The 18,887-nt window shown below is 35.2% G+C and overlaps 1 protein-coding gene and 2 long non-coding RNA genes across 3 annotated transcripts; all 3 read right to left on the reverse strand.

Moving 5' to 3' along the window:
• Positions 1 to 8,806: 8,806 nt before the first annotated feature.
• Positions 8,807 to 12,456, reverse strand: LOC145060586 (structural maintenance of chromosomes protein 3-like). Its single transcript, XM_079008235.1, has 11 exons — positions 12,367 to 12,456; positions 12,057 to 12,242; positions 11,751 to 11,942; positions 11,430 to 11,566; positions 11,131 to 11,341; positions 10,711 to 10,786; positions 10,398 to 10,638; positions 10,133 to 10,268; positions 9,808 to 9,954; positions 9,663 to 9,725; positions 8,807 to 9,536 (listed from the first exon to the last, which is right to left on the reverse strand). Exons 1-11 carry the CDS (start codon positions 12,439 to 12,441, stop codon positions 9,180 to 9,182), a joined length of 1,821 nt encoding a protein of 606 aa, XP_078864361.1. The 5' UTR covers positions 12,442 to 12,456; the 3' UTR covers positions 8,807 to 9,179.
• A 75-nt stretch (positions 12,457 to 12,531) lies between these two features.
• LOC145060588 (uncharacterized) lies at positions 12,532 to 13,422 on the reverse strand. The gene is made up of 4 exons (XR_013686822.1): positions 13,360 to 13,422; positions 12,925 to 12,996; positions 12,727 to 12,796; positions 12,532 to 12,644 (listed from the first exon to the last, which is right to left on the reverse strand). It is a non-coding gene; the product is annotated as an uncharacterized LOC145060588 (long non-coding RNA).
• A 252-nt stretch (positions 13,423 to 13,674) lies between these two features.
• Positions 13,675 to 14,220, reverse strand: LOC145056647 (uncharacterized). The gene is made up of 3 exons (XR_013685845.1): positions 14,058 to 14,220; positions 13,881 to 13,953; positions 13,675 to 13,702 (listed from the first exon to the last, which is right to left on the reverse strand). It is a non-coding gene; the product is annotated as an uncharacterized LOC145056647 (long non-coding RNA).
• Positions 14,221 to 18,887: the final 4,667 nt, after the last annotated feature.

Genomic DNA, 18,887 nt, shown 5'->3' on the forward strand with positions numbered 1-18,887 from the left:
ATCCGCACAATACTTGTAACACCCCGACTCCTAGGTATGAGTTTTAAAGCATTATGTACATGTTATGGACCTACTTGATGAGTTGGTTGCCCCAACTCATCGTGTAGAGGAAGGTTGGCCCGCATGGATTATTAGACCTACTCGACGAGTCGGAGGACCCGAACTCGACGAGTAGGAGTTGGGGGATGAAACCCTAATTTTTAGGGTTTGCACCCTATTTAAAGGACCTTAAGTCCTTACCTACAGTCCCTTATCACCCCTTGACGGCCAGAAGGAACCCTAATATCTATTGACCTTGTTCTTGAGTGGTTGTGAGGATTAAAGAGTGTTTTTGGTGCATTTAGAGGAGAAGGCTTGGAGTATACGGAGCTTGGAGTAAAGAGGAGCCTGTGGATCTGACTCTACTTCATCTTTGCATCATTTTGAAGGTAACAAGTCGTTACCTTGGCTTATTTAGCTAGATCTTTTCATGGTTGGGTTTGAGGCCATCTTTAGCATTTATGTGAACCATTTTGGGTATTAGCCATGATCTGAAGTTACATCTTCAGATCTGGACTCCTCCAAGTCTCAAACACATAAAGTTGTCAAGTTTATCTCATAGGAACCCTCACCACACCCTAAACCTTATTCTAAACTTGGTTTTAGTGTTCTAAGCCTTTAAGACCTTGCACGCATGTAAAGTTTGCAACTTTAATTGGAATTTATGCCTTAGGAAGCTGGATCTACAATATCGAGCTTTGAGGTGACTTAGAAACATCTGGATGAGAAATGGATTGAATGAACTCGACGAGTCGCATCGCTGACTTGGCGAGTCGGATGAAGATATGCCCGTATTTGATTCTGCATGAACTCGACGAGTCACTAAGAGGACTCGATGAGTCAGTTAGGGTTTTCCCTGACATCTGGACACGCAAGGACTCGACGAGTTGGTTGGAAACTCGGTGAGTCAATTAGGTTTTTGGTGATTTATGAGTTCTTAAGGAACTCGACGAGTTGCTAGCTGCACTCAACGAGTCGGGTCAACATGGACTATTAACTTTGACCAAGGGTTGACCAGTTTGACTTCTAGGGGTATTTTGGAAATTTGGGAATTTATGGAAGTGAACCATTGGTGGATGTAGGTGTTGTACTTGGAGTTGCATTTTTTGGAGTTTGACTTTATCACTTCGAGCTACTTGTGAGGTGAGTTTTCCTCACTACACTCAAGGGTCTAAGGCACCAAGGTCGGCCCTTTTGGATTGTTATCCTGATATATTATGCTAGTATGATATGTTAGATTAGTATCATGGTAGATAGGATTGTATTATGCTATTATGATCCGTTAGATCAGTATCTTGGTAGATAGGATGTTATTACGCTGTTATGATTCGTTAGATCGGTTTATATGTCTATAGATTGTTATGTGATTATCTGTTATATATGGACATGTTTGATTGGTTGTTGAGGCTTATATGCTTTGTGCGAGAGCCAACAGACCTAGGCATTCCAACCCGATGGTTGCAGGCCTGGGGTATTCCATCCTGAGGATGACTGGACTCATAGTATGTTGGCATTCCAACCTGATGGTTGAGGGCCTGTGGTATTCCAACCCGATGGTTGACTGGACCCATAGTATGTTGTTTGTGATTATATGTATATTGTTGTGTGTATGGGTATTTTGGGGGAACTCACTAAGCTTTGTGCTTACAGTTTCTGAAGTGACATAAAGAACATTGGTTTGGCATGTGGAATTAAAGATTGCACAATAAACATGGTGATTTGGGTGTTCAAGAAATGTATAGAATATGTATGGTGTTACAAAAAGGGATCTAGATCTACTCTACATAAATAACACACACTTACACGCTCACTTTTACACCTCTCAAGCACACCTCTACAAGTGGACTAAACCCACCTTATATAGAGGTGTTTACATGTCTCTCTCTCACTCTTACTAACTCATGAGTCTAAAGGCTAATGCACCATATGCAAGTGGGTTTTACAAAAGTCAAACATTTACAAAGTCAATCATGAATAACTTTGTACCCCCAACATTCTCCCCCTCAAAGTTAGGAATGAATGACCCACTTCAAATCTTCCAAATTCGAGCAACTACGCGGTTCGAGCTTCAAATTGGACACATGTCGAAACAAACTTCAATCTTCAATTCTTCCATGATTCTTCAATTTGATCTCTAGGATGTGAGACCATACAATCCGAGCATCAAAGAATGATCACGAGCTTCTCAAACTCCAAATCGATCACCCTAAAGTTGAGCATAAAAACACACCCCAAAAATCTTCAATAATTCCAAACCCATTTCGAAAATAAATCATTTCTGAACTTCCAATTGCATCATTTTGTCAGCTTCAAAACTTCAAGATCTGTAACGACCCAATTTTCTCGTCCAAAAAATTTCATTTTTAAATCAATACTTAGGAAAACATTTGTTAATAAACATCGTTTCATCCTATCATTTCATAACATATTTTGTGTCTGAAAACCAAAACATAAAAAAAACCATAATTTCAGAGTACAAATCCCAGAATAACTCATGGTGCAGATAACAATTTGCGTGTATGATGTGTTGCTACTGCGCCAGCTCCTTCCCCTTCGAAGAAGAGTACCTGAAAACAAAATTGTAAACTGTAAGCACGAAGCTTAGTCAGTTCCCCCATCGTACCACATACCATACAATCACATAACATACAATTACTGTCAGGCATATCTGGGTTCCCGACCTACCCCTTCGGTCCTTCTGACCGGATACTGCCTAGCATATCCAAGTGTTGGCCTCCCTTTCGGTCCTTTCGACCGGATACTGCCTAGCATATCTGGGTGTTGGCCTCCCCTTCGGTCCTTTCGACCGAATACTGCCTAGCATATCTGGGTGCTGGCCTCCCCTTCGGTCCTTTCGACCGGTAATCGGGGACTATTTCACCCCTACTACTACCACATAATATCATATCACACATATCATAATCTTGCTAGCATGGCTGGGTATTAACTACCCCTTCGGTCCTATCGACCGGTAACTGGGGACTATTTCACCTCTACTACAACTATCACATAACATCATAACATACTACCACATAAACATCTCAAGTAGTAGCAAACCTAGATGAATATCACAAAGACAATCATCTAACATACAACTCCTACGGGTGGGCCGGCATTGTGGCCATACACCCACCTCTACTGGAAGGTAACTCACCTCGAAAAGTAGTTGTTGAAAGTCTGCTTGCTAAACGACTTACTGCTGCACCGGCAATCCCCCAGCTATAAATCCATAAACATAGATTAGGCACTCCTACATACCCTTAGGTCAAAGTCAACTTCCAGTTGACTAGACTCGCCCAGTCATGGCACAGACTCACCGAGTCCCTCTCCTACTCGCTTCCAAATCCTCACTAGAGCATCCATCTTGAGGATTTGGGTTTCTGGGACTATTGCTACACGTTAAATTGCTAATTATGCGTGCATCTACGAAGGGTTGGACCTTTTACACTTAAACCCCTCTTAACTCAGTAACAGTTCATATGACTCACCGAGTTTGAAGAACAACTCGTCGAGTTCCAGGCAATCTTCAAAGGACTCACCGATTTGTTCATCCAACTCGTCGAGTCTAAGACAATCTTCATAGAACTCGCCGAGTCCACTTTGGAGCTCGTCGAGTCCCTTCAACCCTCCTCCCATACAGACCAAATCTGAGACATGCAATGGTTCAAAACCATAGATCTAAGCTCCTAGGGTATGCTTATCACGTAAAGTTGCAAACTTTACAAGCATGCATGGCCTTATGAGCTCCAAAAGGCAATTCCAAGCTATTTAGGAGGTCATACACTCAATAGGGACCTCAATCACTTCAACCACAGAGAATTTACACTTCTAAGGTGTCCATAAGATCCAGATCTGAAGTCCTTTCAGAACATAGAGCATAACCACATGGAGTTTGAGGTTTTAGAGCTTGAAAACCATCAATTAGGGACAAAAAGGGGATCTAATGAACTAGTGATCAAGGTAGAAACCTTTCTACCTGAATGGAAGCTTATCGCAGTGTAGATTTCGGATCTATTTCCCCTCTTTGCACTCTTCAACTTTCTCCTTCTTCTTCTAAGCTCCAAACTTCCTTCACAAAGCCAAGAATCACTCACAAGAACAATTGGGGTTTAGGGTTTCGCTCAACAGCTCTCTGGAAGTGTTAAGGACAAGGGAGGCCGAGTTAGAGTGTTTAAATAGGGTGCAAACACACGGGTTAGGGTTTTACTCGACTAGCACGAACTCGCCGAGTCTGGGACCCGACTCGTCGAGTCCCTTATTTAAACCCCAAGCCAAAATCGCTCCTACTCGGCGAGTCGGGCCTCCAACTCGCTGATTCAAAAGCAAAATGAGAGAAATTACATAAATAGAAATCGTACCAGGAATCTGGTGTTACAAGATCACTTCGGTCTTCAAATCCGCGTAATATGAAAAATTCAAGTTCGAATTTCCATATAAATTTCTCCCCCTTTTTATAATCGAAACTTGATTATAAAACCTTCAAGGAAAGAGAACGTGCTCTATTTGGAATTTTTTGTGTCAAAACTCCCCCTTAACATGTGGTATACACTTTGTGCTTCAATCCGGAAAATCCAAAAAATATTCAATTTTTAGCTTCGTTCACGGATCGTCTTTGACAAAATTTCTCAAAAATGGGTAGAAATTTGAAATTTCAAAATTTCAAATTTTTTTGACTGAGTCCGTATATTCAAATTCACTATTCGTCCATCATTAATTGAATTGAGCCCATATTATTGATTCGCATGTTTGAGCCCAAATTGCTAATCATATTAACTTTTCATCTTTGAAATCGAAGCCCATTGTCTCGAGTCTGCTGATCATTCGTCAAGTTAAAGTCAAAATAGAACATATCAAACTCGATTTAGACGATATTCGTTGATTGAGTTGAAGACGAAATAATTTTTGGAATAGAAATCGATTTTCTGTTGTTGTATTCACATCGACCTGATGTTATTGTTCTTAACATCGATTCATGTTTGCCAATCGGTTCCTGGAGTCAAACTAATTTTGTTTGTTTTTGTTTACTCACATCGGAGTCGTTTGAAAATCGAGTCAAGATCTTAAACTGTTGAATCAGTGAATCGAAAGTTTCAATTGATGTTTGTTCTTGAAGTCAAAATCTGTTTCGATTTTGACTTGTATGACTTAATGGAGTTCGAATCATGTGTTGGATAATAAACTGGAAGACTTGAATCGACTTTGTTCTGGATTCACGGTTGAAAAGCCGTTACCTGAAATTGACATCAGATAGGTCAAGAATTCGATTTGGATTTTCAATATTGGTTGATTATAGATGATGGTTCGATGGTGCTTCATCGATTACAGTTTATCAAGGTCAACCTAACGAAAGTCAAAATTGAGATTTTGATGAACTGATAAATATGTTGGAGTCTATCGATCGAAGCCTTTGGCGTGATGATCGATAATTTTGATTTGGGAAGGCTATATGTTTAAGAACGATTGTCGATTTTGGGTTGTTAACCAATCGAAGTCAAAATGAATGTTTACTGGGTCTTGGATTTCAACCGTAAACTGGGTATGATAACGAAGGCCGATTGATGAGTTTGGGTTGATAGATTCGAAGTTTTAATGATCGATTTGGGTTAAGATTCGAAGACTTGAATGTCGATCTGTTATATCAAGAAGTAAATGTTTCAAAGCCTTGGTTATATGATCGATTGGTTGGAGTTGGTTGTTTTGATGTATAGGGCTTTACATGATTAAGGAACGAAGGGATAAAACGAGCAGTGAGTAGTTTTGTACGAAGACTCGATGTCTGGATTTTTGATCTTCATTAAAGTTGTTTGATGAATGGACGAAGCAATTGATCTGGGAATCAATTAATGAAAATTGGCAGTGAAGAATTCGTTAATATGGTGAAGATGAAGTTTCGTACGAAGGGGAGAGAGAAGGAAAAAGTTTCGTATGTTTGGGTTGCCTGATTTCGTATGAATTGAGGAAGAAGAAAGAAATGTTTCAAAAATGGTCCTTGAAGTTTCGCATGTTTGTCACATGACAATTTCGTATGATTGGCAAAATACTCTTCGTATGTTTGGAGAGCAAAAAGGGCAGAATTGTCGAAAATAGTCCCTGAGGTTTCGAAAATTTAGTGGTTCATATCAAAATTCGAAAACGGACTGATTTTGCTGAGAAATTGAAGAATATGCATTTCAGGCCCCTGCAGTTTGTACAAATTTATGCTTTATGTCTAGTTTCGCAAATGGGATAGCATTTCGCGTATTTGGCTGTTTTTGGCGCAATGGGTTCCTGCAAGTTTCAGAAAGTGACAATTTCTACCCGGATTTTGGAAAATCTTGCAACTTTCACTCAAAAAGTCAAAATTTTTCATAAATTAGAAAATTTTTTTGGCTTTTTCGTGATTGTTTTTCCGTGCAATATTTTTGGTGATTCATTTTTGGTACACATCAAGGGAGAGTATTGTGAAATCTATTCCTCGGGCGCTTCTCACCCTTAATGGGTTTTATAATCATTTTTTGATTATAAAAAGGGGGAGAATGATGGGTATTCAAAGCTTCTCGGGTTTGTCGAATATTCATTTGCGAATTTGAAGACCGGTGTTACTTCGAGGGGGAGTTTGGTCTTGATCGCGCTAGCTCGTTGGAGACTGAAGCTGGGACATCCAATCCTAACTTTGAGGGGGAGAATGTTAGGGTGCAAAGTCACTCTTGGATGTAATGTTTTAGGCTTACCTTTTTGTATGTGTAAATGGGTTGAGTCTTTCCTATAATTATGAAGTGAGTGACTCCCATTATGTAAGGGAATCATTTGGAGTGTTAGACTAGAGAGAGAATTTGTACAAGACCAATTTGTATATTCTTTCTAGATCTAATATGAGCTTACAAAGATTTATTTACTCATTGTGTTCTTGATTTACATGATGATTCACTAGATCTTTTCTAATTCCGCACATGCCATCATAATCAACACCACTACAGTTTCAAGTTTTGGTTTCAGGTACATTAGATGACCGCGGGAAGACGAATGTGTGATCGTATAGCTCCTCACATTTTATGATTTTTATTTCTGGGATACTCTGACTTGAAAATATTTTGAAAACACTTTGTAATAAGTAATGGTTTTAACTGGTTGAAAAAGTTTTAAATTGGCTCAAATTTTATGGATTTTCCAATACTATCCATCGCTCTTTCAAATGCATGGCAACTTCACCAACTTGACGTGAAAATTGGGTTTTTACATGGGCGCCTACACGAAATTATGTACACATATCAATCCCCGGGGTTTCATGATCCCTCCTGTCCGAACCTTGTTTTCTTAATCAAGAAATCTTTATACAACCTCAAACAAGCACCCCGTAATGTCATTATGTTGGAGAAACGTAAGGTTCGAAGTGTTAAAGTCTCCATCTGAGGGTTGTAGTCATATAGTGGAACTCTTGAGTTTCGTTTGAAGAATTTGGATTCTATTATGCCCAGTAATGTCAGGCATGGATGTTAAGAACCAGGTGGTGAAGTTATTGGATTGAGTGGATGTTAAAGCGTGGATGTTTAGACCGCAGTGTGGTAAAAATGGGCGCGATTTGTGATTGAGTGGGGAGCAGTTGACCGTTTTGTGATCGAGTGGGGGGAAAATTAAAGTTTTTATTTAAATTATTTTTTTTAAAATAAAGTGTGGCACCACTTCTTGGGTGTGGCAAGGAAACCGCACTTTTGTGGTAAAAAAATGATATGACGTTTATGTGGCAAAGAAAGGAGTGATGTTTTGGTGGCACCACTCTCTCTAGCCTAATTAAGTTGCTAGTTTTATAACCATTAAATTAGTTGCTTATTAATCATTAGTATTAGTAATTAGATCCTAATTGCTAATCGTCTTATCTAAGTAGAAGTGAAGTATAAAAGATAGGTTTAAACACACCCCCATTCCCAATTTTATTGTTCATTTCAATTAATTTAATCTATTATTAGTCATACATGTTCACGAGAGTCCAACACCCTTATTTATAAGAACTATATTATACTCAATCATGTTTATTATCTGTGTGTATTGATAAAGTCTTGATACATTAAGGATCTATAAATTTAAAACATAATATTTTTAGTATAAAAAACACATATCAATATTCTATATAAGCTTTATAACTCTATACCTTTTGGATAAAGAACATTTCATCCCTAGTTTTAGTAATGTGTAATCAACATATAACAACTACTAAAACATTCATGACAATCGTTTGACAATCAATGGAATCGTCTCTTCAGCAAAATAATAGACCATAGGTTCCTTATATTAAAAGTAAAAGTTAAAATAGATTTTGACTTGGTAAAATATATCATATGATGTTTCAAACAAGTTTGGGGAAAACATGAAAAAGGTGAATAAATTTTTGCCTTTCTTTTCCTGTTACTTAAAAACAGTTTAGCTTAAAAAGGTGCCAAAAAAGAAAGTTATTTTTATTTTTTTTCATCTTAGATGCTAAAGGTCCTAACACAAAAAAGAGTTTATACCGACAGGGAGTCCGAGTTATGATATTCCATTCCATTTGAACATAATCTGACAACTAACATTTCCCAAAAAGTCATTCAAATATGCATCAATATTTTATTGAGCGGAGAAATGTTAGGGTGCAAAGCATGACAAGGTAGACATACACCACGAGCACAAACAAAATTCTACAGCATGATTACAATACCAATTAGCCCAAATTAACGACCAACCTTTACCATGACCAGTAAAAAAAATCAAAACAGTTACACTACATAAACAAGAATGTGCATCTATATACGTCAAATCAAGATGAACCACAAGGGTTAGGGATATAATATTGGCATTAACTACGAAACTTGTTATCACAAAAAAGTTTTTGTAAAGGAAAACGAATTAAAAGACATGGGGACACGATAGAAATGTGTGTATCATATGTTACGCAAAAATATCAAATAAACAATAAGGAAAATTAAATGTTGATAATGCCTCTCTTGGAAACATGAACATGAACATGATGGCCTCAAAACGGCTCTCCGTCCACCCAAGAAAATTTCTTGTCGGCAATTTTTTGCGCTTCAGGCCATGATACAATGAATTGGGTCTTTTCAATCAAAGAAGAAATGATATCTAGATATAAGATGTCAAGGATGCCGACAATATTAAAAAGAAAAGAAACTTTAGTATGCAGACGGGACAATTTTAGTTGTGTTTGGACTAGGACTAGAACTGATGGCACGAGGGATAAAATTGCAACTGGTCTCTCGTCTGTGCAAAAGACATAAATGTCCCTGGCCATCCACATCCTCATCTTGGAAAGTCCTTCTCCGGTGAAAAGATATAAACAAAAATAAAATTACGATAAAAAGGATTCCTGTGACTGCATGTCGGTAGTTGGTATCTTCTAGTTTAGCAATGATCCCATTGAACAGGTAAAAGGGAGGAGGATCACATTCAAGTATCGCAAGTATGAGAGCCACTCCAGCTACGGTTTTCTCAACTGTGGACTGTGTCTCCCCTTGTCCAGGGAAGGAAACCTGCAATATTAATAATCACCATGTGCACATACAAACTCAATATACACACATGATGTACATAAACATATGTATATAATTAATAAGACATGTTTGTTTATTTCCTATTATGAAAAAGGAGCTTTATACCTCCATTTTCACACCTATGAAATTTGTGGGACCCCCCTCTGTATTATCAGCAGGACCTCGGTCCTATTTTTATAAGAAAAAAGAAGTAAGAAGATAAAATTGCGACAAGTCTAAAATTTAGTATAAGAAACAGTCAAAAACCAACCTCCTCCCTTATCATTGTCAACTTCCCAGAACAACCTGGGACAAGTTTAGAAATCACATCTCCAAAACAATTATTCACAGTTGTGGAGATCTTTTGCATACAAAGATCCTTCTCTTTGTCCACTTCTGATATCATAGCTCTGGTTTCCTGGTACACAAGATGTCAAAGTTATTAAAGAAGTGAAGGCAAACTTGGGGAATTGGAAGGGAAAATAAGTGTGGGAAAACGTGTAAAAAAAGAGTTATTAAGTTGTTCTTTCTATATTAAGTCTAAACAAACACCCAATAGAAATATATAGTCTATTGGGTTAACCGAGGTCACTTACAGTAGCATAGTGTTCGAGATCCTCTATTTGTTTCTTAGAGTCTGCAATTAATTTTTCTGGTGAATTGGATATTTTTCGTCTCTTCTTGGAATTGATAAGCCGACCCTTTAATTCCTCTTCTTCCTTTCCAGTGTACCTGTATTTTGACTATGTTATTGTTAACAAGAGAAGCATACATTTGAAGAATACAAAAAAAACCACCACTAAAATAAATGAAGCATACATTAGAAGAAATTTGGTTACGTTAAATAAGATCTACGATTACCTTTCCAAATCAATTGATTTACGCAACTCTGCAATTTCTTTCTTGTACGTTTCTAAATATCCAACCAATTTATCTCTTTCTCTTTCAAGTAGTTGTACAATTCTATTGTTGATGTCTTTGAGGCATTCTCCCTTTTCAGAGCATAAATTTCCGTTTTCTCTGATGATTTTCGCAAATTTTAGCTTAAATTTGTTTTCATCGTAATATCCACCCCTCATAATTCCTTTGCTAAATTGAAAGCCTATAACGGATGAAGACTAAACTTAATAACAACAAAGTTAAGGAGGAAAAAATAAGATGGATAAAGCAGTACCTTTGGGTGTAACATAGTCATAACCACGCGTCGTAATTTCACGTAGATTTTCTAAATACATGGTATTACCAAATATCTGAGAGAAGAACAATAATTCAAACTTCAAAAAAAAAAAAAAATCCTAGTGACATTCATATAGTTCTCTCTCCCAAGAAAATAGTTCTAACAACAAAATCAATAGCTGCTCAACTCCTCCTCCTCCTTACCTCTTATTTATACTAAACTAACAAGTAAAATGACTAAAAGGCCCCTAGCCCAATCCTTGACCTGTGTACCTTATTTATTCGACCAGTTGACTTTCCCTTTATTTTCATATCTAACTCATAATTCCTTTGCTAAATTGATAGGCAATAACGGATGAAGACTAAACTTAGTAACAACAAAGTTAAGGAGGAAAAAAAACATTGGGAAATTGCTAACCGGAGAAACTGCCTTCTCGTGAAGGGGGGAACATTTTAGAAGTTTTAAAAGGGGAGTCATGTGCGATGCTTGAAGTTCACTATCATCAACATTACAAGTTGTGCGAGCCTGATCCAACGGCCTTAATGTGACTCTTCCAGCTTTGGCTTCATTCATACGTTTGCCTATCGTCTTCGCAGTCTCAGTATTGTCCACTACCACATGGAATAAGCTGCAGAAGAAAGTTCAAAGGAAGGAAACCAAATTCAAATTTCTTAAAAAAAAAAAAAAAAGCTTTCAAAGACTTTGTACAAACAAACCTTTTCCCTGCAACTATTTCAACAGCAGTAAAATATTTTTCTTCGCAGTCAATCAACTTGTAGATAGGACCAATAAGCCCACTGATGTTGGACTCTTTGCATACTCTTTCAACACCCTCCACTCCTTCCCGTGTTCCCTGTTGCATTGTATCATATTCGTATCACCACAACAATAAACTAATCAAACCCCTTAAGTTGCAAGATCTATGGGGCTCTCAAGGATTTTGCTTTTCCATAAGATGTGCACATATGCATGTCTACACATTCATATACATACATGTGTATAGAAGATTAGAAGCACACACACACATACTAACATACCTTAGGAGTACCATCATATAAGCTATATGTTGCCTCGCTGGTATCTTTCTCAAGTTTCGCAATTTCAGCTCTACATTTCTCTTCTTCCTGCAATAAATGCTCTAGTTCTTCCAATTCTTTCTCAAGTTCACTCACTTCCTCTTTCACATACATCTCTATCGCCTGAACTTGTCCTTCCACTGACTCAAGCTCCTACAGCATGAATTTTTATGTTAAAAGGTAGATCAGCTTTTTCTGACCTCCATAGGTTCTCGGATTGCAAGGAAATGTCATTATCTATGTGATGAGTTTTTGAAGTTACTATACCTGGTTATTGACATCTTGCTGCTTCTTTTTTAAAGCCTTGTCATACAAATGTCTTGTATAAGTCTCTACAGTTTGTTTGACGTAGACTTCATTATCCCGCAACCTGGCTCGTATAGTCTCTACAATATTCTGCTTAGCAGCGCAAGTTGCTAATAGACTTTCAGTGGCCTTTACCTGCTTCTCCACCTGCATGCATCAAGTGAGACGTGAGTTCATTAGCTAGCATCATGACATGATTATACAAATTTGTAGCATGCTATGCATGCAACACAGATGTGAATCCTTATACCCCGTGAAATATCTTATTTACCTCAATTTGGTTGAAGGTGATTTGCATAAGGTTTTCCTTGTGGCTTTCAAACTCTTGGACATTTCCACGCAGCATGTTTATCGTTGTACCTGATTTAACAAAACATTTAAGAAAACCATCTGGTCCAATGCAACAAACAGCCAACTTTAGAATGACTTGCCTATATTTGCCATTTTGTTGCGGATTTCAGCATGGTGCTCTTCATAGATTTGGGCCCCAATAATTTTTTTTAGTAGATTAAGTCTTTCTACATCGTCCATATCAATCAACGATGCTATCTACAAACAATTGCATGGTTAATATTAATTAAGAACACTTTGACACTACACACATCAAAATCAGAAAGAAAATATAGACTACCGGGTTCGGCAGCATAAAGCAATATAAACTGAGTCTAGCAGCTCCCAGTAGATTCATTAATTCATTTTCCCTGCATGGTTGCATTACCTTGTTTGTTAATTGGTATAACACTTGACAAGATAAACCAGAGAATTCAATAAGGGCAACATGAAGGGTATAAGGAAACAAATAATCCGAATGGTTTGTAGTGGTACTCACATTATACGTAAGCTTCTCATCCAGATAATATTTATTGCATGTTCTACGCAAAATTACCTCCTCTTTATCAACCTTCAAGTGGTAGAAAAGACTAAAGAGTTTCAGCAACCAAAAAATGCAACATAGAAACTACACGAATTCTATAAACTTCTAATTTTAGTAATAACAATAGTTATCCACAAACATATGACTGTTTATCCTTAACAAACTTGATTCAATTTTGGCATTGTTTTATTGAGTTTATTTCTGGTATTTATGAACTTTATGTAAGATGATGCTCCTTTGTTTGTTTCTTCCTCCTTTCGTTTACTCTAATATGTATGCAATATCGACTCCGTGAGCAACTTCATTGCTACACTATGGGTAATTATAATTAAAAATACACACACACACACAAAATGTAAAATGCATACAAAGAGAGATGATGGAGATTACCGGAATGATATGATCGGAGTTATCAAATACAATCTCAACAGTTCCTTCCTGAGCAGTCTTCACATAAAAAAGTGGTAGTTAATAATAATATATCACCAACCAGAAAATATGACTACTTGATAGGCGATAAAGACATAACTAAACAACATACATTGTAGTCACTAGTGTTCTGTGTCTTGTTGTCGCTTAATACAAAGCATATTGCTGTGGAAGTAAATTAAGTAGGTTGAGATCACAGAAAAAAAGTAAAAGAGAGATAACAGATTATTATTATTATTAAAAAATTATTATTAGCATGTTGAGCTAGACATACCGCGAGATAAAAGTGACTCCATATCAGCATCTGTAAAGAATGCAGTAGAACCATTTTTTAAGTAAATAAATAGGCAGGAAAAATATTGGGTGTAAATCTTTAATAGTTCTTCCTCATAACAAGTAATGATATGTTACACATCTTTATTATATAAGAATATAGCTAAGAATAAATACACTAGTAAAAAAAGCAGAATGAATATCATTACCGATGTAGTTAGCTTTTCGGCTAAGGTCTCGAAAAACAACACCTTTATGGTTCGCAAAACCTTGAATGGAGATCTGAAGTATAATCCCACATGCAGATGTTAATACTTAATAGATTGGAATGAATTCACGAGTAGAAGATACAACGAATTAAGAGGTAAAAGGAACTAAAATTGTACCTGCTTTATGTACATTCTGATTAACCTAGCTTGTCTGCACCTCCTGATAATCAACATAGAAGAACAGCTTTTCTCAAAAATTAGCAACGAAATATATATAACTGAGTGAGACTCAAAAATAAGCAGATGAACAGCTCTTTCTACGTACATACTATACAAGTAAGGCTAAGTCATCATCAAATTCAGCACCTAATTCAAAAATAAAAAATAAAAAAAGTTCTCAAGAAACTCTGCAACTTAATTCGTACAGATATATTATCTAAATCATCCTCCGTCCGACAGCAGACATAGTAATTTACCAAAAAATTGTCTAAAAAACCACCATAACTGTAAGAAGATGTAATCAGAATTGCATAAACATCCTCATCAATCAGACCTCGAACACAAACTCACAAACGTTTGCATTACATAAGAAGACACATATTTGCGTATAATTTAGTAATGCGGCTGAAAGAAGCTAAACTGTTATTAGGTTTGTGAAAAATATTAAACCATTTAGCAATGACGACTACAAATATCCTGGGTTAAACATAAAACATTCAGAAATCGACTTCAAATACCTGATCAAAGATGCGTTTTTGCCCTAGGGTTCAGGGCGTCTCTCTCTGTTTGAGTAATTTAACCACCCTTTTTAAGAAATGGTGTATTAGTAAATGTTTCGTCCCCAATCGTTTTCTTTTTAACTATACTATTAGCCGAGATTATCCTTTTATCACAGCAAGATTATCTTTCTAATAATTCTGAGATATTAGTGGGTTAAGATATTTTACATATCCTATATCGAAATAGTTTGACACATTTTCTTCTCCTAAATTATATATATTTTTTCCAATGGTCATCTCCTTTCAGCTTCTTCTTTTCCCGCTAAAAAGTTTACAGAGTAAGCTACCGAGTATGCCCTTCTGGCCTTTTATATTCATTTACGACTCAAGTGTTTTCCTCTTCATTTTCATATTTCATTCGAACACAAAATCTGGAATTTATATTCTAAATCTTCAATCAGCCTCAAATCTCGGTCCCTTGATTCACTCTGATTTGAATTTCAAAATCCCGCAGATATATAAGAATTTAGACTGATTTGGCAGGTATGTATTTCAGCTACTATCACGCATCAATTAAATCTTCTCCAATTCAAATTAACTTCATAATCAGTAACACTTTTGGAATTGATTCCTTTAAATTTCTATATTTATTTATCATTCACTTCCCATTCTCACCGTTGTGTGACTCCAAAGACACCGTTGTGTGAACTCCAAAGACAAGGCTACAAACGTTGAAGGTTTTTGTTCACTATTTATTATTATTATTATTTTTTTTTTTTACATATCATACTGTTTCAGTTTTTGCATTTGTGTTATCTTTTATGTGGTTGTGTTAATGCCTTATGTCGGCTTTGTTATCCATTAGGTGTCGGCTTTGTTATCCATTAGGTGTGAGACTCGTATATTACACGGACTGATTATATATATATATATATATATATATATATATATATATATATATATATATATATATATATATATATAAAAGCTTAAATATTAAGCATTTTTTTAAAGTAGAAATTCGAAATAAATACAAAAAAAAACGATGAATAAATAATTGAATCTATATTAATAAAAAAACTATTAACATATAATTGTTAATTTAAATTACAATACATTTCCAAATAATTATTTTTATATAGTAATATGATGCTATAAATTTAAATGAAGCAAAGCATTTGAGGCTATAAGGAGTAATAAACAAAAGAAAAGTACACTGTAATTCCCATTTGCCCCTGATTACAACAAACCTAAATAGGAACATTGTCACAAATTGGAAAGACTTCATATATAACGACTCAAAAAGAATAAAAAATAAAGTTATTCACACAATGTCAAATAATGAACTTAAAGAGTTAAAAGCAAGAATGGCAGACAACTTACTTCCATTTATTTGTTTATCATAAGAACTTACTTGTATTTAAAGTATGATTCAGTAACATTTGTTGCATTTAGCACAAAAAAATGTTTACACATAAAATTTTATACTGTTGCTTTATTGAACAAAATATGTTTTGATGCTTTAAGTAGGGACTCAATAATACACTATGGTGAGAAATCTAGATAGTGTTAACTTTTAAAAACAAGAAAGACATAATATGACAAAATGTAGCTTATATGGATCACATGTATATCAATGTATTTGCTTTCAACATCAACATTATAAACATGAAATAAGACCACTCAAAAAAAAGTTTAATATTATGATTTTTACACATGCTTTTCCTGCACTTTTCTCTTATTCCCAAAATACCCCTTCCTTCAAAATAAACCTTTCATGCTCCAGATTATTCATTTCTTCTATTTATATAACTATGCTAACATTTTTTTGGACAAATGTGCTATTGAAATCCAAACATTTCCACCATCAAACCCAAAGTATTCTAATAAACAAATATTGTATTAGGTTTCCATGGTTAATCTCCAGAAGAACATTCATTCATAATCAAGAACCTTAATATTATAGCTAGTAAATTCTATTTTTTTTCTATGCCACTGAAACGACATGATGTATAATCCTTTGTATTAACAATTAGTTTACCTTCATATTAATAAATACTAAAAATGATCATATTGAAATCTATAGAAATCACTTTGTTGCAAAATGCATTAAGTCTACGTATTTATATATTAATATTATAAATGAAGTTAAACTATACCTTCGATATATGCATTGTGAGGCTTCTATGTACTCCATAACACTTGATACACACAAAGTGCTCCAAGATTTGAAGATCTAGTCACACCCGGAACCGAAAACGATATGAAATCAATGAAACAAACCTGTTGCGAGATCAAAATAATGACTTCTTTTCTTAATATATCTCAAGGAAACATCCTTACCTGAACCATTTATTGTTGAATATTGGTTTCGTTAATCCATCTTTTCTCCCATGAACCTACTGAGGCACATATTTAGGTAGTTCATGAAAAATTACAGGCATCTTTATTTCACCACCTACTTATTGTTGAATGTTACATTTAAAAATGTCTTTCTAAAATCGTACGTTGATATAAAATTGCAAGAAGAATTATCAATTTCCTTAATTTTTTACATGATTCTGTTTTTTAATGATATCCACAATCTATTTAATTCTAAGTATAAGAACCTCATCAACAGAAAAAACATAGCAAATATGATGAAATATTAGGGGCAAAATGGTCCAATTCCGGACTAAGCAAGGAAAATTTGTATAACAGCAAGAGAACCATGATCTGGGTAAATGGGGTATCAAAGAATCATGAATTATAGTCGTATCATGAATCTCAACACCTTCCATTCCGATCATCAATTGCTGGAACAAAACATCCGGGCAACTGAAACCTTATTCCCAATAGTATAAAACCTGCGATTCCAGCAACTCAAAGCTCTTGTCCACAGCAGAGCAAGTATTAGATTTTTGCAGTTATTGGTTAAAATCAATCACAATATACGCCAACTTCTCTTTCAACTGATTTGCAATAGAAAGAAACTCAAAAATATATGACCAAAAGGGTATAAATGTGGAAGTAAATATTGAAAAATTCAACTTTCATAAAACAAACAAATCAACTGAACTGAATCAAGCACATCATATTTTTTTAGTCTTTCAGATTACTTGAGGGATTAATATTAGTTTCTATGAATTTCACCAACTATAATTCATATTAGCAACCACATATATTTAAAGGCAGGGGCAGAGTTGTCATGTATGTATGGCAAGCACATAAGAAGTTAACTTAGTGACATGATTACCACACCAGTTAAACTTTTCTGTCAACAGGGACGAAACAACAAAATAGAACCAAATGAATTAATTAAAATGTCAATGACCATATTTGTTTGAGGCATGCTATCAAACACCATATATGCATTACAACATATAAAAGTATTCAAATAGTAACCTTACATCAACACGGACAAATGCAACCAAAAGATAACAAAAATACAATAAACTTTGCATTTATTCAATAATAAACTGCAAAAGAAGGCCATCATTAAATCAAAATGATTTTCTAACCTTGTGTAGATGGTGGTGTAATCAATTTTCATTATGCAGAGTAAAGGTTAGAACAACAACAAAATAGCATGACTCATATCACCGTTTGAATTCCTTTCATTCAAAAGTGTATAATTTTTGAATTTTTATCAAAGATTAGCTGTGGATTCGAGGAATAGATAAATGATATGATAGATTTAAAAAGGAAGGAAATGTATATTTGTATAGCAATTATTATGAGAAATTTAATACAATCAATACATAACATATATAACATATGTTCAGTCAACTGTGGTTTTCAATATTAAGAAAAAGGAAAAAATGCAGAAATTGCCAAGTGGAAAATGATAAAATAAAAATAACCAGAAAATGCCATGTGGCATAATACATTATAAGAGGACATGTGGCAAAATCATTTTCATTTATTAGGATAGATTAGTGAGAACCAAATATGTTCCGCTCTTGTGTTTGATAAAAGGCATAATGACTTAAAACGGTAATATATTTTTTGATTTGTGTGCATTTGGTCCCTGAGTTTTTTTTTTCGTTTATATTTACTCATTCAACTTGTTAAACTGTACACATTCAGTCCTTATGACCGGTTACTGCAGGTTAGCCGTGAAAAATGATTTAATATGATAATATATTTCTTATTTTGTACACATTTAGTCCTTAATATTTTTGTACACATTTAGTCTTTAATATATTTTTGTTTCAAAAGAAGTCATTTTTGTTTTTGTACTCATTCAGTACTTATAAATGTTGGACAATCATTGATTAAGTGTGTGGGGTTGTTGATGAGTAATATA

Source organism: Lactuca serriola, chromosome 6 (assembly GCF_051521515.1).
Source record: "Lactuca serriola cultivar US96UC23 chromosome 6, Lser_US96UC23_V15, whole genome shotgun sequence".
NCBI lineage: Eukaryota > Viridiplantae > Streptophyta > Magnoliopsida > Asterales > Asteraceae > Lactuca > Lactuca serriola.